The 17548-nt window shown below is 53.6% G+C and overlaps 1 protein-coding gene across 1 annotated transcript; it reads right to left on the reverse strand.

Moving 5' to 3' along the window:
• Positions 1 to 683: 683 nt before the first annotated feature.
• On the reverse strand, positions 684 to 13551 carry ERRFI1 (ERBB receptor feedback inhibitor 1). The gene is made up of 4 exons (XM_028512937.2): positions 13396 to 13551; positions 3945 to 4119; positions 3769 to 3845; positions 684 to 2894 (listed from the first exon to the last, which is right to left on the reverse strand). Exons 2-4 carry the CDS (start codon positions 4064 to 4066, stop codon positions 1711 to 1713), a joined length of 1383 nt encoding a protein of 460 aa, XP_028368738.1. The 5' UTR covers positions 4067 to 4119; positions 13396 to 13551; the 3' UTR covers positions 684 to 1710.
• Positions 13552 to 17548: the final 3997 nt, after the last annotated feature.

A 17548-nucleotide genomic window follows, 5' to 3' on the forward strand; every position in this document is an offset into this window, starting at 1 on the left:
CAACGTGGCATCAATTCAGGTTCACTTTCTCACGAAAGGGAAACACAAGCAGCTCATTGTCACCATGTACTTGTATAATATTTAAATATAAATTGCTCAAATTATTTGTTTCAGGGAATGACAGTAATTTTCAAGCGTGCCTTAAATTAAAAATCTTGTGCTTAAAAAATGGTGATGTCACATTTCTGGAGATAGAAGATTTGGTGAGAGTTTAGGCAAGAAACATGACTCACGGTATCATAAATAAGTAGTATAACTTTATTAAAATGAAAAGACAATATTCAAAATAATGCAACAAAAATGAATAAAATCCTTTGTCCAATACTGTACACATAATGCAGAAATCAGTGCATTTTTCTAAAGCATGTTTTAACCTTCATTTAGTTCAGACTAAAATACAGCTTTAAATAGCTCAAATAATCACTCAGCAGCTTAAACCGTAAACAGCCCCGATAACTGTTGCCAGACAGTCGCAGCGGCGCGCCGGCGCCAGTGCGCCTGCGCCAGTGAGCACCTCCCGCGGGCCTAAGCGAGACCAACGCGCCGGCGCCGTGGCAGTGAGAGCGGGGCTGTGCGTCTCGGCGAGCGGGGCGGGGCGGGGCGGGGCGGGGCGGGGCGGCCAGCCGTGAGGTTGCAAAGCAGAAGGATGCTGATGTGACCTCTGGTAGTAAGACATAGATTGCGCTCTTGGTCAGAAGTGTTTTACTTAAAAAGCAAACAATCCTCAGGAAATACTGGGTAGGAACCTGCAACACAAGGCCAGCTTGTGCTGCATTTGTTTATTAATAGTCTAAAAAAAAAAAAAAAAAGAAAACGACAAAAAAACCCCACCACACACCCCCACACAGTAACTCTCCATCGCATAGCTAAGCGTTCCATCGTTGCTTAAAAAGCGGCGTCCCGAGCCCTGGCGTCAACAGTCCGCCTTTTGAGTCCACTGCGGCCCGCCGCCCCGGGAGGCGCCTGCGACCGCGGGCCGTCCGGTGGGTGGGGCGAAGCAGGAATGGCGGGAAAATGCTGCACTATCTTCTCATTTTCCAAGACGTGAGACATGCACAGGTGAGAGTGCGGCTGCCAGACACACTGCGGGCCCCGCCCTCGGCGGCACGGCACGTGAAACCTGGAGCGCGTGGGGCTGCTCCGCTAGGTGGGTACAGCCACAGCGAGCGGCTGTATGCACGCACACCCCGCGCCCCAGGAGAAGACTGCTTGCAAAAATAGACCAAACAAAATATAACAGACCGAAGAGCCAGAAATCTTCGCACTCACTACTAAGCAAAAATAATTTTTAGGATTCTGATCTAAATACTGTGTTTTCTTCCATGTGCTCAGTTTCCGGGCTGCCCGGAGTCCTCCTCCAGCGCGAGTTCTCACGGCCTGAATATATATTAATCACTCTAAGGCAGTCGCTAGCCGGCGAACCTGCTACCGGGGCTACGGCTGCGCCACGCGTGTACACGTAGGCCCGTGACGATCGCGTAGGCACCGCCCCGCCCTGCCCGTGCGTCTCCGCACCTGGACAGACCTCTCCCGCGCCGGAGGCGAGCCGGGCCCTCCGCACAACAGCACCGCTCAGCCCCTCTCCGGAGTTCAACAGTTCGCTCCGCAGCCGGGAGCGGTCTCCCGCGAACCTCGGGCAAGCTGGGAAAGGGCCAGAGGAGCCCCGCTCCCCGGGCCCCCGCCGGACTGGACCGGGCCACGTGCCGGGGCCTAGGGCGAGACCACGTAGGGCGAGTGCTTCCGCTTCGCGTGGCCGCCCCCCTCCGCCCTGGGCTTCGGGTCCAGCCTGTCCGCGGCCGAGCCCACGCCGCCGTCGGCAGGTGAGGGCTGCGTCGGGGCGCTCGCGTTCGCCTCCTCGGCTTCCCTAAAAAACTTTTCATATTTGTCCAGGTACGGCGGTCTCTCAGGTAGTAGGTAATAGTGTGTGGAGCTCACCTTCTTCCCATTCTCGATTATGGGCAGGATGCAGGGCACCCTGCCGGCAGACCCTTCACTGTTCTGTCTTTGCAGAGCTTTGCTGCTGACGTACTTGGGGTCGGGGGCAAAGCTCTGGGTGGGGGGCATGACCCCGTTGAGGTAAGACGGAAGGCTTTTAGGGCTCGGCGTGCGGGAGTTGCTCCGGGACAGAGGTTCTCTCGGTGGCACTTTGGGAGGCCTGTCTTCGTCGCTGTAGGTGCTGGAAGTCACTTCGGCCGACCACCTTCGGTAATCTGGCTTCACGGGCCTCGGAGGTATGGGGACCCTGGGGGGGACCTCAGGTTTGTCTTCATCGGAGTTCGGGGAAGCTCTGTGCACGTAGCCGTGCACCTTTATGGCCGGCTTGTTGAAGGATCCGGCTGGTCCCGAGTGAGACCTCCTCAACCGCCGGTGGCTCTGGGGCGGAGGGGGGTCTGGGTGCTGCCCCCCTGCGTTTTGGTCGGACGCCTGGCTGAGGTCCACCACAGACACGGTCGGCGTGTCGAAATAGGCGTAGTTGATCTGGCCACACCCGCGGAAGCTCCGCCTGCCGGGGACGCCGTACTTGAAGTCGGGAGGCGCGCAGTCTTCCAAAAGCAAGTCTGTGTCGGAGCAGGTGAAAAACTCCACCTCGCAATCCGTGTCGTCCAGGGAGGGCCCCTCCGAGATGGGCAGCGGGGGCAGGGGCCTGGAGCCCCGCTCGAGCGCCTGGTAGGGGAAGGGGGACGGGCTGCTGGTCTTCATGGGTGTGTGCGGGGGCGTGGGAGCACACCCCCCATTTACCGAGAGTTTCTTAAAACCACCTACGACTTGGTCTTCGTCGCGGGGTCCCAAGTTCTCACTCGTGGGAAGAGTAAGAGGGGGCAGGGCGGGCTTTGGACAGGCGCCCTGCCCTGCGAGGCGGTGGCCGTTGGTCGGAGCAGAGGCCGCCGCGCGCCCTGGAAAGAACGGGAAGGTGAGTCAGGGACCAGCGGGGCCCTCCCCTGCGCGAGGACCGCCCGGCCGCCTGGGCTCCCAGGGCTGCTGCCCCCATGGCAGCCGCCATCACCCCGAGGACGCCCGGGCAACCGCCACGGGTGTAATTAGAGCCGGGAGATTGTTAGCGCGCACAGGATCTGGTTCAAAGAACACACTATCTCTTCTATCTCCCCGGACATGTGCACGGCACACACCCACACCCCCCCTCCGGCAGGTTCTGTGACGTGGGCAAGATTCGCAGGAGGTGGACAGCATGTAATTTACGGGAATGCCAGACTACGGCAGCCCGGTCGTTTACGAGCTGCGACCCTACCCAGTGCACAGGGCTGCGCAAGACGGGACGAAGCCCCCGCAGTTCGCGCCCGGGCGGTACTGGGGCGAGTGGGCTTGCCTGCGGAAACCTAGGGCATGCAGTGTCCACATTACAAGGGCTGTGGGTGTCTAACACGCCTTTCTAAGGCTTTATCAACATCTTCACTCCTTGATCCCTTTCAAACAGGCGTTCGATATGGGTAAGAAAGATGAGAGGTCTCCCCCGGGGACTCTGAAAGTGACGTGTGTACCCCGGCTGGGATAAGAGCCTAATCCTTGAGCCTCCACAGGTGGATCTGGTGGGGACTCGGGGACTCGGGTCAGGGACGAGTCTGGGGAGAGCAGGCTCTCTTCGGAGCGTGTTGCCACTAGGGGTCAGACTGCTGTCGGAGGAGCGTGGGTTGCGTCCTCCTCTCAAACAGCAGCGCTGGGGGACCGCTGGGGGACCGCTGGGGCACCGGCGAGCGGTGGCCGCCCCTCCCTCTCCCGGGGGGAGGGGGCCCGGGGCCACAGGACACGTACCGAGAGACATCAGGTGCGCCTGAGCCGTAGACTTCAGACTGTAGGCCATGGTTATCGGGTCAATGTTTAAAAAGTGACTGAAATGACACAAAGACATCTTGTTCAGAAACGGGCAGCCGTCACTCCCGCTTTCTTCTCATGCCCCGCGAGAGCCAGGCGGCGTGTCCCGCACTCACTTCTCGAACTCCCGGCGGCTGCCCCAGCAGGTGCTCAGGCTGCCCATGGCCTGCCCATCGTGCAGCAGCCCGGTCTTCAGCGGGACTCGAACCTCCTGAGCAGCCACTCCCGCGGTGGACATCGTGCTCACGCCGGGACCCCGGGGCGCGTCAGTCCGCCAGCAGCTTCTGGTCCCTAGGGGACAATTCAGAATCACCTGTCAACGGCTGTTACTGGAGAATTTCCGGGGTGCCGAATGGAAAAACTTAATTACAGACTTCCGCTTAAGTCTGACATTTTTACGCTCATTCGTGCTTCCTGTGAAGGTACTGAAACGTAGACATTAAAAGTAATTTTTGCCCCCGAAGTCCTGATCCAAGATTTGCAACGTTTGGAGCAAAGGGAGAAATAACCCGTGGCCGGCGAGAGCGGACCCCCTCGTGCCAGGGCCCGCAGTCAACAACACCCCCGCTGGCCGCCTCTGAGCACCCACCCCCGGCCTCCGGGAGCCCCCGTGGCCCCTGCTGCAGGCCCCTATTCACGGAAACCGGCGCCTCCAGCCGACGACCGGCTGTACGTACAACTGGCACCTCGTCAGCCCACGGCCGACGTTTGTCTGGATTCTGCGTTTCCGAGACCATTCTCCGGTGATTACTTGCTCAAGAATAAAGGAATACACGGAGATACTGATGTCCATTACCCTGTAAAAACCAGGCTCTGCAAGGTGACTGGCTTTGGTGGCGGCCTGGGGCAGCCTCCTCTTTCCCCTCAGAGACGGACATAAAGGTGCCTTCTCCACGTTCTCCCGCTGCCGAGCCCGCGGCGAGCACGGGCGACAGGGAAGCACCCTTCCTTGACCTACTGACCCTCGGCTTCAGGAGCCCCCTCCCTCTTCAGCAGGTGCGGCCCGGCGTCCCCAGAGCCTCTTTTTAATCTCACTTTCCCTCGCCATGAGAGCATCCGTGCAAATGTTAATTAGCATCTACGCCAGGCTTAGGACACATTTAGGACATAATTTGTCAACTGTGTGTGTAACAATGACCTTTCAGAGGTGCGAACAGAACAGACACTGTAACACTTTCTTATTGTCGCCGAGTGTATGAGCTGGTGCGCAGAGGGCGGCGGTGAGGGCAGGGGAGCACAGGTTATTTCTTTGTTTTAGGAACAAATCTGTCACCTCCCGCGAGCCGGGGAGCTCGGAGGAGAGGCGTGTGCTGAGCACCCCGGAGCTCCGGCAGGGCCGGGCAGCGGGAGAGGAAGGAGGGAGCGCTTGTCTGAAGACTGTCCGTGCAGGTTACAGGCGGGTGCGGCGGGGACCCCGGGGGCCCCAGCCCCACCTGTCTGCAGGCTGCAGCGCCCAGGTGCCGGCCTCCCGGTGCCACCTCCCGGAGCTTCCCACAGACCGGCGCCCAGCGGTCGCCTCTGCGGGCCTGCCTCGGTCCTAAGCTTACATTCCAGGGGTCCCTTAAAATCATTTACATGTTCTAGAAAAAGTTATTTTTTATTCATTGTTTCCATCACCTACTTGTTAGCTTTCTTAAGAAAAAAATTTTTTTTTTAGTCTGAAAAGAATTGTGCTCACGGAGCCAGCTCACTTCTGGCCACAATAGCGTCTTTGTGCATTCATAGGAGGTGACCTGCCTCCCCGTTTCAATGGGGAATTGTGAATGGGCCGGTTATGAAACCCGTCGGAGCTTCCTACTCGCCTGCACGGGCGCCGCGAGGAGGGCGGCCCGAGCGTATGGGCTCTTCTCGCAGAAGACAGGACTGCGGGCTCAGAGGGCAGCCCGCCGTGGGCTTGGACACAAGCCTTCCACTCGCGTGCCTCAGACGGCGGGTAAACTGAGGTCGCGAAACCACTGAGTGTGTCTGCACCACTCGCAGAAGTCTGAGTGCGCACCAGCCGCTCCTGGTGCGGGGGCGGGGCCTTGGGCTCGACCCACGGGGTGGGCCTTGCTCGGGTTGAAAGGAAAACGCTGCTCAAGCGCCCCGTGAGGCTGCGGTGACTCCTTGTCACCGTGCAGCCAGCTCTGCCTCACAATGAATTAGGAAGGCAATGGCAAAAATACACCTCTTAGGAAAACCAGCACCTGTAAAAGTGCAAGATGGGATTGTCATGAAATGCAAATGTGAAAGCCAATGTTAATGAATCCAGGCGGCTGCGTGGTCCGCACCAGGATCTAAATAACCTTAGGCATGGTAACTTTTCTAAAATCCGTGAACTAACCTTTAGTCTTTTAAGTGTGTTAAAAATGCTGTTCAAGTCCCATCCCAGATGGGAACTACTTTTTTCTTGTCGAACATCACATGAGTGTTTTTTCACTCAAGGGGGAAAATACTCTCTAAAACCATGCTTCTCCAGGTGGTCCTCTCAGACCCTCCCACGGCCCCGCCCCCGCCGCAGTGCCGACCCGCTCCGCAGCTTCCGCGGCACCGACAGTCCCCAACCCCGACTCCAGCGCTGGCTCAGGCTTCCCCGCAGCGCTTGCCCTTGTCTGGTGGTTGTCTTTGCACTAACGGGGCGGGGGGGTGGGGTCCTCTGGCACCCCCAGAGCCCTATCCCCCCTTCCCCAACCGGTTCAGGGTCTGGGAGGGTCACACTTCCTAGAGGCACCACTTTAAACCTGAGCCGCAGCCCCCAGAGTCCCCCTCCCTTCTGCGCACCGTCCTGGTAGGCTGGGGGTCCTGACTGCCGCCGGAGAAAAGACCTGCTACTGGGTCTTCTGACCCCGACCCCCAGCGCCTCCACCGCGAGCCCCCGTCCACCTGTGTCAAGCACCTGCTCCTCTTTTCCCCAAATCTGTCAGAATTCGGCTTCCCCTCGAGGGCCAGCTCCTAGCTCACGTCCCTCCACGAGGGCGTGGGGCAGGGCCAGCGGCCCCGGCGGCTGTGCGCAGGGCGCCCTTAGCCTCCCGCCCTCTGGACCTTCTGGGACGGGGCCTGGCTTCCCCCGGAAGGCCTGGCCTCACTCATGTCTGATGGCTACTGAATGGATATTGCGAAAAGGTTCATCTCATTATTTTTTTTTAAGAAAAAGTAACTACGTGGACGATTCTCACAGGTAATGTAAGTCAGCGAAGGACCGAGGGAAAAAGCGAAGGACTGGGAGGAATGCGTTTAGGATGTGTAGCAGCAGCCGACGTTCCTCAAACCCACTTCCCAAACCCATCTAACGTGGACAGGTCGCAGCCTGGGGAAGAACTGGGAGCGTAAACGGTTAACAGCGTGGCTTTCCGAGCTGGCTCCTCTCGCTGTGTATTCACTTAAGACCGGGCGGCCCTCCCCTCCCCTCCCCTCCCCTCCCCGCACACATGGTTTCTTCGGGACTGCCAGGCGTCTGCTGTGTTTCTGCTGTTAGAAAACCCCCAACAAAACAAAAAAGCTACACCAAGGAGCACACCGCACGTCCTTTATTAAGGTGAACTCCCAGGCCTTTACCTGGAGGACAGTCTCTCTGAAACCGAAAAAACCAGGCCACCTTAAGACAATAACCTAGATCTGCTTACCTGGCCACCAGATCTCATTAATAAATCTAAGAAGCAACCCACAAGAGGAGGAGGGGCACATTTTTGTCCCTCGACTCATCCAGTTCTGCCCAGCGCTTCCTTATTTAAGAGTGTGATGTAATTTCCTTCTTTCAATCTGGTTTTAGAACCTGATTTCTGTTTATTCAGGGCGATAAATGGTCTTTTCAGCCGCATTTAACAATTACCTACATAACCATTCCCGTACCCAGGGACATATAAGGTAATTACACTGAGAGGCAAAACGTGTAAAAAGAAACTGATTTAGGAACGTGAGGAATCCCATGGTTTTAGATCCTCCCCAAATCAACCAACACCTGCCTGTTTATCTTTCCTTTGAAAATCTCTCAAATAATCACCTTTGGGGGAAAAAACAAGACAAAACACAAAACCCCACCACTTTTACTAGGAGTTGTGTCTAAAGCTCTGGCAGCCCAGCCGGTTGACACACCGAAAGTTCAGATGACCTCTTTCAGAGAATCGCAACCTTTATTAATAATATGGCAAAGTGTTCTGATCTGATGTTTATCTCCACTGGAGGTGTTTCCGATGGTTGTTGTTTACCGAGAGCGAAAGGCTTCAGAATCAAAGGCCTCGGCCCAGGGCTTCTTCCCAGGGTTTCCAGTGGGCTGTGATTGGGGGAAGCGGAAAGAGGGGCCAGCCAGGGCTATTTCCTTTGCTGTACCCTGCCACTGGGAAGAGTACAAACAGCCTTCACATGAAAAGCACAGTGACTTTTAGCCCTGGCTGGGCGGCTCAGTGGATCGAGTGCCGGCCTGTGAACCTAAAGGTCGCAGGTTCGATTCCCAGCCAGGGCACATGTCTGGGTTGCAGGCCAGGTCTCCAGCTGGGGGCGTGTGAGAGACACCCTCCCTTCCCCTCTCTCTAAAAATAAATAAAATCTTTGAAAAAAAAAATAAAAACATAGGTGACTTTTTAGCAGTTTACATTATGTCACTAAAACACAAGTAAAATACTCATGAACGGATCCAAGCTAAGCTGGATGGTTTTGGTAAAGAGGGAAGTACAGCCGGACCCTGCGTGGACGACACTGGTCCTCAGCACGCCGGGGACCTGATGCCCCGTTTGTGTGGGGAGACGCTGCGGCAACGAGGACAGTGATTTATCTCCAGACTGTCCAAATCAAAGCTAAGCGACACGATTTCTTGACTAGTTCAGAATCTCTTCTTGCTGAGTATTACGAAAGGGCAGGCTAACAAAACCTACCCGTTCAACCTCCACAGTTATCAATAGCCTTTTGGTTCCGTTGGTCCCCAACACCATGTCGGCGCGACAGCTCGGACTTGGCCCTGTGTCCTTTCCCTGGGAGCACCCTACTCAGGGGCAGCATGCAGGGGACGGAGAAACATCGCTCCTTTTAGACACGCGTGCAGTCGGGCTCTAATTGTAAGAGACGTGTCGATTCTGCTCTAATTTGAGTGACAACAAGCTCGGTGGTCTAATGATGGGAAGCGTATCTTCAAAACTTCAAATTTACTTAATGAGCACCTAAGTCACCCAGAGGGTGGCTCTGAGTTGTTATAATGAACATCGGACCAGTAAAAATAACAACGAATCCACCGGACGCTTCCCTGATGGGCATTGTTCTAAGCGCTTTTATTTATACACTAACTTATGGAATCCTCTCAACAACTCTAGGGAGATGGGTTACTATTACCACTCTCATTTCCACGTGAGGAACTGGAGGCAGAGGCCAGTACCTTACTGGGTCAAGGTCAAGTCTGGGGAGGGTATGGCAAGCAGTGGGGCAAGACTTAGTCCAGGGAGCCTAGTATCCAAGCCTCCCCACCACGCCACCTCTTCAAGCCACTCGGCAGCGAAGCCAGGACGAGCTCCGACCCACTACAGCGCTCAACTCGTAGGACGGCTCAGATGCGCTTTTCTGGGGGTTTGTGGCTCGGAGGTCATCTTTCCTGGGCAACCCTGGGCCTACAGAAGTTCTCGTTCTACTTCAGCTCCTCAGATTCTCCTACAAAAGTGATTAGTTACAGGTTTGCCCTTTCTATCCTCTCAAAAGGCATTACGTTACTATTCTGTAACTACCTCAAACAATTCTTTTGAAGCCCTCAATCCTTAATGATACACCAGTGCCCCCCCTGCCACCACCCTACACCCCCATCCACTGCAGTGCCCTGTTTGACACAACTTTGCAGGTCAGCCGTCACCGGCGGAGGGGGTTAGTGACTCCCTCCACCCCAGGCCTCCTTTGCTCTTGTATGAGCTCCCGGCCCGGGTCTCAGGGAGGCCCGGGTCCCAGGGACAGGTCCACAGTGGAACTCCGCAGGCATGTCATAATAGGGCATCTTGTACTTGCAAAGCACTCCACACATCACAGAGCACTTTCTAGCCCATTATCTCACTTGATCCCCACAACATCCCCGTGAGAAGAGGCAGGGATTATAATCTCCATTTCAGAGACAGGAGGAAGTGAAGTGACACCTTCCTGTTAGCGCTTCTGCCCCGGAACCGGCGTTTTCCCCGCCACATGCTCACGGCCTCTCCTCTCCTCTCCACGGCCGCTGCCCTCGCAGGCGGCCGCCCCGTGTCTCCTCCCGACGCCCTTGTTTATAACCGGGGAAACCGACGCGGAGGACGGCCACGTGAAAAGCTGGAGATGAAACAAAACTCAGTTTGCAGTGTCGAGCACACACATTCTTCGAGGGCCAGGATGAAGTCCTTTCCTAAACAAACAGTGACCAAGTGCTCGTCCTGGACTAGATTCGATGCTGCGTGCAAGCGACGCGGCCGCCACCTGCTGAGGCCTCAGTCTAGTGGCGAGAGCTGCAGCGGTCAAAGTCACAGTTTCAGACCACAGTCACCTCCAACAGGTGGTTAGGGAAGGCATCTCTCAGGTGACTTTTTGTATAAAAACCCAAAGGACGGAAAGGCGGCAGCCACCAAGTTAGGAGAACACCCCACACACAGGGCGTAGTACACAGCCCACCTCGTTGAGTCTCCCAGCCTGTGGGTCTTCCTGATGAGCCACTGGGCACTATCTTCTCTTTTTTCAATTTTTTAAAAAGATTGTGTTTATTTTTAGAGAGAGGGGGAGGGAGGGAGAAAGGGAGAGAAGCATCAGTGTGTGCTTGCCTCTCACTCGCCCCCACCAGGGACCTGGCCTGCAACCCACGCACGTGCCCTGACTGGGAATGGGCCCGGCGACCCTTTGCTTTGCAGGCCTGTGCTCAGCCCACTGCGCCACACCAGCCAGGGCTGTCGTCCTAACTCGTATCTTCCTATGGTTCCCTCTGTTAAACTGTCACGTCCTGTTGAATTGTGGCATACTTTGGAGATGAAAAGGCCTAATCCACATAGCCAGGGACCCACATTTAAAAAAATGTATACAGTGGACTTCTAGTAATTGCCCAATTTTATGGTATGAGGCAGAGATTTTCAACTGGTGTGCCGCAGGAATTTTTAAAACATTCAATACTTGACTGTTTAGTCAGCGGCACTGACCTCTTCCCCCTTAGGTTGTCGAATAAAAAAAAAATTTTGACAATAGCCAACACAACGCTAGTGGTCTGATGTGGATGAATCAAAATTATACCTATTTTCTTGGTCAGGTTGGCAAAAACATATCTTTGGTGTGCGGCAGAATTTTAGTCCTCAGTTTAACGTGTGCCATGAGATGAAAAAGCTGAAAACTGCTGGTGTTAGGACTTGGATTCAAGGACCAGCAGCGACTCTAACTCACAGAACCTTTGGTTTCCTTTCTGAAGTCTGAGGCCAACACTAACTTCTCCCTACCTCCGAACCAACTTCTCTGTTAACCTCACAGCCAGAGCCCTGAAACCCCGTCCTCTCTGCCGTCACAAAGCACGTGTTTATCTCTGCGGACAATGCCCAGATGCCGCGACTGCATTCTGTCTGCCTGGTGCCTTCTTCATTAGCTTCTGCGGAGCTCGGTCAAACGCGGGTGCCAGCGGATGCCCCGGAACCCCGACCATGAAGGAGCCATTCAAATGTATTTAGATTGCGAGAAGAGTGGTTTCTCTGGTAGAGGGAGCCTATGATATTCAAATTCCTGGAATTAACCCTGGCACCACCTCCTCCCTCCTCTGCTCACCTTTCTAAAGCAACCTGATGGCATGTAGACATTCAGGTCAGTTTCTAGCACGTTCGATTGTACCTGTAATTTAGCAACTTGCTTTTAAAAGCTACCGTCGGTATTAGCAGAAAGGAAATATCTGGTTCAGCTGCCAAGAAGCAGCGGTGTCCACACAAAAACTCGAGTCTGCGGTACATTAAACCTCACAGAAAGACTGACCAGTATCTCCTGGGAGCTGGAAGTAGCATCAACAACCCGTTCAAACAGTGATTCTGCCTACTATCAACGTCTGAAGATCCGGACATCCCCCAACAGTCATTAAAAAGCAGATTTGCTTTGCGACCCTTATCAGTGACCGCTGCAATCCTGCCGAGCTTTAAAATGTAAAATATGCTTTCGTGCAATCTCTTATCAATAATTAACTCTGTGCAAGGGTGCATGTGACAGGAGCCATCCCAAGCAGAGCTCCTGCCCTTAAGGGGTTTACAATCTAGTACTTGTTAGTTTATGAATTGTTTGTTCAAGACCTCCCTCACCTATTAGCGAGTACCCGATGGAACAAAGCTGAAAACAGACCTGTGTGAAGGGGGGGGAGGACTGTGTGCTGGAGTCCATGCTAAAACCTGTATGTATTTTCTTTAAAAAAAGAAAAAAAAAAAGCTTGGTCGATAACATACTAGTAACAATCAGAGTCAGCATGTTAACAAGAAACCAACTTTTATTTTGGTCTTAGCAAAATCTGGTCATTCCCTGAAATGGGTACCTAGCTGGTCTTTGATCCCTTTAAATACAACTTCACCTAAAACCGTGTAATTACAGACATGCAAAAAAAAAAAAAAAGGCCGTTTTTAAAAAGGCAAGACTAGGTATGCTGAACATAGATGTTTCAGTCTCAACAAACACATGGCCACTGTATTCTTACACATCTACAAAAGCTTAAAACTTTGCAGAACACTCGTCCTCCAGAAGAAAAAAAAAACGTTTTAACCTCACCTTCCTTCACCCCTGACAGTTGCCTAGAAACCAGTCCTGCCCTACCTGTGTTGCAGGTGTACCTAAAGTCACCAACACATCTCTTTTAAAGCTACAGTCTCTATTCTGACTGCACTTAAGTTTATGACTAACAATCTATTCATATTTTTTATCAGGTAAGAGACTGGTTTCTTTCAAGCAATGACGAAACCCTAATAAAGACTTAGCAAGCACCACACAGCACCAATCATGGCTAAGGAGTCATCTCATTTGCACTAAGACTATGATATATACATAAATACACACGTACACCGGGAAATACCCAAGAGCGTTCCCGTTTAGAACAGAGAATTCTGCAGTTCCTTCCCTTGTGAAGCAGTATTTAGGACGCTCAGAGCAGAATCACGTTCTTAGGAGAGGAACAGAGCACAGAACTACGGGATGAATTAAGGAACACCGACAGGAGAGGACCATGGTCGCCAAGACTGAGCAGGGGACGGCGCGCGGACAGCGATCGCCCACCGCGGCTGTCAGGACAGGGTTGATGGGCACCCGGTGCGCGCCAGGAGAAGGCAGCTCCATTGTGGACAAGCAGAGCGCGCGAGGCCGCCGCCAGCCGCGGGCGCAGGACCCTGCGAGCCGCTCCGAAGCCCCGTGCCCTCCGCAGCAGTCTCAGGGCCGAGGCGCGTCCCGGGGCCCGGTGCGCCGCCGGCGAGGCGGGGGCGCCCCCAGGCCCGGCCGCGCCGCCCCGGCCGGCCCTCCCTCCGCACGTCCGTCCCGCGGAGACTCCGCGTCGGGCGACCCTCTCCGCGCCCCGGGACCCGCCCAGCGTCCGGAGCCGCCCGCAGCCCGCGGCGGGGGCGCAGCGCCGCCCTCCCCACCCGTAGCCCGCAGGCCCCTTACCCCGCGGAGCCGCGGCAGCCCCACGGCGCCCTCCCGCGCATGTCCGTCCCGGCTGGCTCAGCGCCGCGGGCTCCGGGGGCCCGGACACCGCGCAGGCGCCTGGCCGATCGCAGCCGCTCTCCCGGTTCGCACTCCCTTCTCGCACTCGGCCGCCGTCGCCCGGCCGCCGCCGCCTGATTTTATAACTAGCGGGCGGGGCGTGACGTCACGGCCCCGCCCACTCTCTCCGGGCAGCCAATCCCAGTCGCGGGCCCCTTAAAGGGGCAATGCGGCGGGCGCGCGCGAGGGGTCCACCGGCGTCGCGCGGCCTGCGTGGAAGCCGCCTTTGTCTCCCCAGGGAGGTGCATCTGGGCGACCGCGGCCTCGCGTCTCAGCTCTGCGGACCTGAGAGGCCGCCGCCGAGCGCGGGAACACCTTCTACCGACTCTTAGAAGAGTGGGGGCGGGCCGGCTCCTGCTGCGGTTCCTGCCTTACCCCAAGGCGGCGCTGCGCCTCGCGCGCCGTTTCCCATCATTTCCAGCCGTGGGGACGGTTTTTGCGTGCTTTCCCCTGCCCGCGGGCGCCGCCCCACTCTCCACGATGCCCGCAGGCCGCAGCGTGGGAGGGTCAGCGAGGGCCAGGTGTGGCACAGTGTGGGACAGTGTGGGGCAGCAAGGGTCAACGAGGGACAGACTGGGACATTGTGGGGCAGCGTGGGACAGAAAGAGACAGTGTGGGAGAGCAAGGGACACCTGGGACAACGAGCGACAGTGTGGGATACAAGGGACAGAGTACGACAGTGTAGGGCAGCATGGGGCAGTGGGAGAGCAAGGGACAGTGAGGGGCAGCGTGGGACCTAGGGGACCCCTGCAATGAGAGACTGTGGGGGGTACAATGAGCGGTGTGGGACAGTATGAGACCCTTAAGGGCCCCGAGGCCACACGGCTGATGCCTCTCCCATGGGAGAGTTGAGAGAGGGGCTGCCCAGCCACTGCCCCCCTGACCACGTGACCTGGCAGCAGTGGACCCCGCCAGGGCCACCCACAGGCTTCCAGAAGGAGCACCTCCACCCCAAACGTGGCGTCCCCTTGAGGTCCCCGAGTCAAGGTTACCTATCAGGTTCTCTCGGGCCTCCCTGTCCCTTGGCCCTGGGGCAGCCGCTGGCTGCAGAGGACCAAACGCCAGCGAGCCCGCGGGAGGAGGTTCATTGGGGCGCTGGTGATGCAACTTTAGGCTTATAGTTTAACCGTAAAATAAATAATACAAATGATAACAAACCAAGAGTAACTGAAGTGAGAAAAAGAGCAAACAGACAGAAACCCTCCAGTTTTAACTAGAGCAACTCCCCGGAACGGTACTCTCTACAGAGTAGAGGCTGGAGACCGCCTCTGCCTCTCAAGGCTCCCTGGAGTCCCCGCCTGCCTTTCAGCAATAACGCGGACAGACAGCCGTTGTACCTTTAGCCTCGCCTGACCGGGATGGCTGCACGTAGGGAACGAGAGATTCCCACCTCACTGTCAGGTTAACTATTAACTTTGCCCTCCAAGACAAGATTTGCCTTTTCTCCCCTGTTATTTGCTTACATTCTTTTAAATTTAATTCAAAGGCTTAATTGTGAATGCAGGCCCTTAAGCACACGCACCCACCCACACGTAGGCACACACCAAAAAAATCTGAAGAATCCCTTTGCCCTTTTGCAGTTGCAAGATAAATGAACGTTTAGCAGTGTAGCCTCTCTCCTTCCTGACCAGCCCTTTCCGGACAACAGAGGCTTCGGGCTATTTTCCTATCTATCTCTGCCGCTTATCGACCGTCCCAGCAATTCCACCTTTGTTTTGTGCGTGTGTTTGTTAACTTCTTACTTTTTGCCTTTCCTTTAGTATTCTTGTAGGACGATGGAAATTAGTCACAACCGATTGTTGGTTTTCTTACCAAATTCGGTTTTTTGACTCACAGAATATGAGGTCCCCTCCCCATTTTGGTTCCGTCCGTGTGGGAGGCTCACCCCTATGCCGTTATCAGTGTAAAAAAAGGACCAGCGGGAACACTTGCCAGAGAACAGCTTTTCAGAGCTCACAGTGAAGCATTTACTGAATGGGGACCTTGCTGAGCTCCAGTTTCCTCGGAAAGGAACCCTAGTTATACGCTATTTCAGGTTGCTACAATACAGTTGTAATTCATGCCGGCCTTATTGGCATGCTTTCACATTCCCCTATTCATAAAACAGTGATAATCACCGAAGCAACCATCAGACACACCCCTTCTTTAGAAATAGAGGATCAGCAGGATACCCACTATACGGTTGTGAGCTGTAGGATATGCTAATGTTCTGGTGAATGATCAGAAATCATAAATTCACGTGAGTAATGTGTTAATCTGATTTTTCTTCTGCTCGATTTTAAACTTGCAAAATAAACACCATGATGTGTTGGGATGGAAAGCAGGTATAGCTGACAGTTTACTGAATTTTGCTTACCATTATGTTCGTACAGTACGGCTTTCTCAGCTGTGAGTGAGTTATGTGAGGAGACTCATACTGACGTGCACCCCACAAATCTTTGACCTAATAGAGAACTTCGGATATTTGGTTATACCACTGACATGTCAATAACAGAGTATTTGGGGAAGAGTTGGAAAGGAAAATGCTAAGCAACTTGAGATAATATTAGCATACTGCACGTATCAAATGATCATTCTCACCGATTTTTAACATTAGGACACTAGTCTAGAGGTTTAGGGGAAAAAAATACTCTTCCTACTGAGCCTAACTTGCTCTCAATTGCTTGCAGTAAGAAAGCAATATAAAGTCAGAAAGTGGGTTTTTTGCACCTCTCATTTAATTGGGAGGCCACTTCTCAAGGAATTTATGTTGGCTGATCGTTTTTAATATGAAAACACTTTCTCAACATAACATCTAAAATGTGAGACTCACATCGTGTTGACCCACATCGTTACTTTGGACTTGCCCTTCTTCCAGTGTAAGAAGAAGCTGTCCTTGGAGTGGGAACAAGAGGGAGGCTCTGGCTCAGAAACCTTAGAACCGCAGCCTCTGCTCTGGGAAGGGCTGCTCCTCCCTCCCCTCCCCTCCCCCAGCGGCCCCTCGGCCCTGTGGGGGGCTCACGGGGGGCCTTTCCACTCCTCCCAACGTGCCTGTTGGTATTATTTGAATCCCACAGGGATATACACATTTTGGTGTTTATTCTCCTTGATTATAAAAGTTTGTGTGCTCCTCCTTCTAAACAAAGAAATCTTTAAAATTGAGACACACTATCGACATCATTATCCTTTACTTTTGTCCATTTACAATGAAATGTAACTATGCACTTTAAAAAAACTAATTTGTAAGTAAGTGTGCAGGAAAAAAATATGCTTGACGGAGGAATGAAGAATTGTATTTCTTAAGAATTGTATTTCTTACCGATCTGTTGGTTTCGTGTGCTACTTTATGTTTCGGACACGTCTGAGCACAGGCACACACATTTATACAGCTGGCAAACTTCGTGGATGGCTTGGAGACACGCAGGCTGGTAAGCGCCGAGACTCACCCATGAGCTGTGCTTTCAGCTTTAGCAGCCATTTGAAAAGTTGCACAGAAGAAGAGTTCTTTACAGTTTCCATTTTTCCCTTATGTAACTGGCGATACTCCTCCTCCTCCTTCCTGACCTTTCCCCTAAAAAAAAAAAAAAAGAAAGAAAGAAAATATATCTATAGTATACTCAGCTTGTGAGAGGACCGAGCAGGCAGGGTTTAATTGATCCATCTAATGTTTTATGTGTTAGTTTAACCAGTTTTTTAAAACTACTTTTCCTTAGTTGGAATTTTAGAGAGGTGGTTCATATAGCGGTTTAATTTTAATTCAGCCACTTTTCATTTACCTAATGCTCTCCAAATACACATTTGGAACTGTTGGTGGTTATTGTATTTCTAGTTCTATGCTGTGTCTAGAACTTAGAACCATTAGAATTTTTTTTTTAGTATCTCACAGATACATTAATTGAATGTGTGGATGTTTACAAGAGAGTTTTTTCAAATCTCTTTTAAACATTCATCTGATTGTATCTTCCAATGTGAACAGTCTCTCCCAAGCAATTGCTGTATTTCCAATCAGCTGGCCGGTAGGGTGTGCTCTAGTCCCTCGCCAAATAAATAAATAAATAAATGATATTCAGCCTAA

The sequence above is a fragment of the Phyllostomus discolor genome, chromosome 5 (genome assembly GCF_004126475.2).
Source record: "Phyllostomus discolor isolate MPI-MPIP mPhyDis1 chromosome 5, mPhyDis1.pri.v3, whole genome shotgun sequence".
NCBI classification, from domain to species: domain Eukaryota; kingdom Metazoa; phylum Chordata; class Mammalia; order Chiroptera; family Phyllostomidae; genus Phyllostomus; species Phyllostomus discolor.